This window comes from Nicotiana tabacum, chromosome 8 (genome assembly GCF_000715075.1).
Source record: "Nicotiana tabacum cultivar K326 chromosome 8, ASM71507v2, whole genome shotgun sequence".
Classification (NCBI taxonomy): Eukaryota; Viridiplantae; Streptophyta; class Magnoliopsida; order Solanales; family Solanaceae; genus Nicotiana; species Nicotiana tabacum.
In genome coordinates, this window is record NC_134087.1 from 67,833,359 (window position 1) to 67,838,200 (window position 4,842).

General features: G+C 37.5%; 1 protein-coding gene across 1 annotated transcript; it reads left to right on the forward strand.

Moving 5' to 3' along the window:
* Positions 1-955: 955 nt before the first annotated feature.
* On the forward strand, positions 956-4,634 carry LOC142163140 (uncharacterized). Its single transcript, XM_075220393.1, has 6 exons — positions 956-1,295; positions 1,652-1,875; positions 1,972-2,064; positions 2,203-2,342; positions 2,894-3,336; positions 3,586-4,634. The coding sequence occupies exons 1-6, from the start codon at positions 956-958 to the stop codon at positions 4,632-4,634; spliced, it is 2,289 nt and encodes a 762-aa protein (XP_075076494.1).
* The last annotated feature ends 208 nt before the right edge of the window (positions 4,635-4,842 follow it).

Consider the following 4,842-nt stretch of genomic DNA (forward strand, 5'->3'; position numbering starts at 1 on the left):
TAGGTCTGAGAGTATTGTTTTATCATGCCCGACGATGAGTACATCGTTCATCTTTCATGGATCTCGGTACGAAGGGCTCCCAACCTCGATTTCAATCTCATGCGTTCGCGCCCTTCTTTCGTCTTCTTCACCAGAAAATCGGGTATGCATTATCCTTAATTTTACCCGTATACAAGTTTCATGCATAAACCAAAGACACATGTAGGTAGAAAAGATGGTCGTTATATCTACTTATCTTGAAAACTAATAAGATAATACAAAACAGGCTAATAAGACAATACAAAGATAGGAGAAATCTAAGAGTATCTGTTGAAGAATACATATCTTGTCATTTATTATTGTATATTTACTTTCCATAGATGTAAAGAAAATCCCATTAATTGGGGATCAAGATATCTTGGTCTGAAAGTTAGGCCTGATTGATTTGTATTCTTGTGTATATATATTTGATCATATGTGAATAAAGAAAAACACTTCACCCAACTACCTTGTTCTTTTTACTTCTTAAGATGGTATCGGAGCAAGATAATTCCAAAAACCCAAACACCAGCAATAACAGTCACGGTATGGATTCATCAAATCCATATTTTCTTCAACATTCAGATCATCCCAGCCACATGCTTGTTCAATCAAATTGAATGGCATCATTTATCCTTCTTGGAGCAAATCCATGATACATGCTCTCACAGACAAAAATAAAATAGGCTTTATCGATGGAGCAATCGAACCGCCATCAGAAACAAATAAGCCTACAGAGTTTGCACTGTGGAATCAGTGCAACAGCATGATTTTGTCATGGCTTGTACATTCAGTGGAACCCGATCTAGCTAAAGGAGTCATTCACGCCAAGACTGTTCACCAAGTATGGCAAGATCTCAAAGATCAGTTTTCACAAAAGAACGCGTCAGCAGTATATTAGATTCAAAAATCATTGGCTTCACTCTCACAAGGTAACATGACTGTTTCTTCCTATTTTACAAAACTCAAAGGCCTTTGGGATGAGTTAGATACGTTTCGAGCCCTTCCCGCATGCAACCAAATGAAAGTGCATAATGATCAAATTGAAGAAGATCGTTTAATGCAATTTCTTATGGGTCTAAATGATGTCTATAACGCTGTTCGATCAAATATTCTCATGATATCTCCGCTGCCCAATGTTCGTCAAGCCTATTCATTTGTTATTCAAGAGGAAATGCAAAGACAAATGACACCAGAATCAACAGAAAGTTTCTCTATCGCAACTACAGTTCAGAGATGTGCCAATAGTTTTTTTAACAAATTCAAGGATAAGCAGTGTGAGCATTGCAATAGAGAAGGCCACACAATTGAGAATTGTCGCACTCTGAAATTTCATTGCAAATATTGTAATAGAAAAGGTCATACAGAGGATAGATGCAAGTTTAAAAATGGAACTTGCGTCAACAACACAGGAGGCCAAAATAATTGATGACAACGCGGATCACAGGAAAATCCTTCTCATGCTGCTAATGCAATAGAATCTTCTCAATCTAAGCACGGGGTTCACTCACAAAACATCAACAATTCACATGGATTTTCAGAGAACAACTTCAAAAAATTGTCCATGCAGTGAGCTTATTGACTCAAAATAATGACTCTCCTAGTAATACTGACGCTTATTCAAATGCGGCAGGTTTATCTCTTTTTCATAATGCTTCAATTAATTCTGCATTCACTAAACCATGGATCTTGGATAGCGGAGCTACTGATCATATTACTTCTGATTCCACATTATTTACTCAAACTAAATCCCCGTCTGTACCCATTGTTAATTTGCCTAATGGGTCATCAGTCTCAATTCATTCTACTGGCACAATTCCATTCAACTCGGATATTACTTTAAATAATGTTTTACATGTTTCCTCTTTTCGTTTAAATTTGATGTCAGTCAGCAAACTTACAAATGATTTAAATAGTTGTGCCTTGTTGTTTCCCACTTTTTGCACCTTGCAGGACTTGGCTACGGGGAAGATGATTGGCTTGGGTAAAAAATATGGTGGTCTCTATTACATGTCACCACTGCAGCAACCACTCGTTTCTCATCAAGTTTCTCAACCCAAAAATTTATGGCACAAGCGTCTAGGACACCTGTCGCCTTCTCGCCTCAAATTAATTTCTCCATTATTACCTTGTCGTAGTATTTCTTTTGATAATAATTGTGATGTTTTCCCTTTGGCTAAACAGACACGACTTGCATTTCCATTAAGTAATATATCTACTAGTGCTCCATTCGACTTGTTACATTGTGATGTTTGGGGTCCCCATAAAGTACCTACTCATTCAGGGGCTCGGTATTTTCTTACTATCGTGGATGATTTTACAAGGTGCACTTGGTTATTTCTTATGAAATATAAGTCTGACACTGCACATCTACTGCAATCTTTTATATCATTTGCTAAAAATCAATTTCATGCTTCAGTCAAAATAATCAGAACAGACAATGGCACAGAATTTGAGCCCATGAAATTTTTTTTTCACTCTCATGGAATCGAATGTCAACATATTTGTATCTCAACTCCCCAACAAAATGGAGTAGTTGAACACAAGCATCGTCATATCTTAAATAACACAAGAGCTTTACGCTTCAGGCTCACTTTCCAATCACCTTTTGGGGTGAATGTGTGTTGACTGCTGTCTACTTCATTAATCGATTACGAACCCCATTGTTACATTCTAAGTCGCCTTACGAATTGTTGTATCATCGATCACCATCACTTAGTCACCTAAAAGTTTTTGATTCTTTGTGCTACGCAACTATTATTCAACATAAACAAAAATTTGATTCTTGAGCCAAACGTTGCATCTTTGCTGGTTATCCTACCGGTCAAAAAGGTTACAAGCTTTATGATCTGGAAAGTAAACATTTTTTTGTTAGTCGTGATGTAAAATTTTCTGAAACTATCTTTCCATTCAGTTCGGTTACACCAACTCCAACTTTAGAGTCACCTCAATCCTCTATTGGCATAATAGATAATTGGCCTTCTCCACCATCTTTCATTAAAAATATTCTATCTTCTGAACCTCAGCCCATTGAACCAGCAGAATCTCAGGAACCTAGCATCACAAAGAATATCTATATCAGTCCTACCCAATCTGAGACTATAGCAGATGACAACCGTGACAATTCCAACCAACTCGTTCAGAACCCAACACTCGAAGAGCCCAATGAACCTGTTTCAATCACTTCAGATGTTGTAGGTCCTTCATCTCCTCCTTTAAGGCAATATATTCGTCAAAAAAATCCACCAGGATGGCATAAAGACTACATAGTATCAGCTCAAGCCAGTCACTCTTCAACTACGCCAAGTTCGGCAACAGGTACTCGATATCCTCTTTCTCATTTTCTTTTTTACTCTGGCATCTCTTCAGCCCATTGTACATTTTTAGCTAACATTACAGGTCATACAGAACCTTCTTCATATGCTCAGGTTTGATCCACATTGGCAACAAGCTATGAATACAGAATTAGAAGCGTTAAAAAAAATAAGACTTGGAGCTTAGTTTCACTTCCTGCCGGTCAAAAACCCATTAGTTTCAAATGGGTTTATAAAATCAAATACAAATCAGATGGAACAATCGAGCGTTATAAGGCTCGTCTTGTCGCAAAAGGGTATACTCAGGTTGAGGGAATTGATTATCAAGAAACATTCTCTCCTACAGCTAAACTCACGACACTCTGTTGTCTTCTTACAGTTGTTTCTGCCAGAAATTGGTTCGCCTATCAGTTGGATATCCAAAATGCTTTTCTTCATGGAGACCTACATGAAGAGGTATATATGGAGCTTCCACCAGGCCTTCGCCGACAGGGGAAGAACACTGTATGTCGGCTCCACAAGTCCCTTTATGGCCTTAAACAAGCATCAAGAAATTGGTTTCTCACTTTTTCAGAAGTTATTCATAAAGCTGGTTATCAACAATCAAAGGCTGATTATTCCCTTTTCACCAAGGCCAAAGGTACATCTTTCACAGCGATCCTTATTTATGTTGATGATATACTTCTCACAGGAAATGATCTTCAAGAAATTGAACACATCAAAGGGGTTCTTTTCAAATGCTTTCGCATTAAAGATCTTGGAGACTTGAAATACTTTTTGGGTATTGAGTTTTCACGTTCAAAGGAAAGCATCTTTATGTCTCAAAGAAAATATGCACCGGACATTTTGGAAGATTCTGGACTCCTAAGAGCAAGGCCTGAAAATTTTCCAATGGAACAGAATTTAAAGCTCACTTCAACAAATGGAATTCTATTGAATGATCCAACTAAATACAGAAGATTAGTTGGCAGGTTGATTTATCTCACTGTAACAAGGCCTGACATTGTATACTCAGTTCGAACACTTAGTCAATTCATGCACGAGCCTAGAAAACCTCATTGGGATGCTGCTATACGAATTCTTAAATATATCAAGGGTACTCCAGGTCAAGGTTTACTATTTCCTTCCACAAATGACCTTACTTTAAAGGCCTATTATGATTCAGATTGGGGTAGTTGTCGTGCCACAAGGAGGTCCGTCACAGGATATTGTATTTTTCTTAGAAGTTCACTTATCTCATGGAAATCAAAGAAACAACTAGTTGTTTTCAGATCATCAGCAGAGGCAGAGTATGAGCAATGACAAACACTTGTTTGGAACTTACATGGTTATACTATATACTTGAAGACTTAAGGGTCTCACGGGTAACTCCAGTAAAATTATTTTGTGATAATCAAGCTGCCTTACATATTGCAGCAAACCCAGTCTTTCATGAGTGCACAAAACATATTGAAATAGATTGTCACATAGTTCGAGAGAAGTTACAAACAAAGATGTTAAATCCTTCATA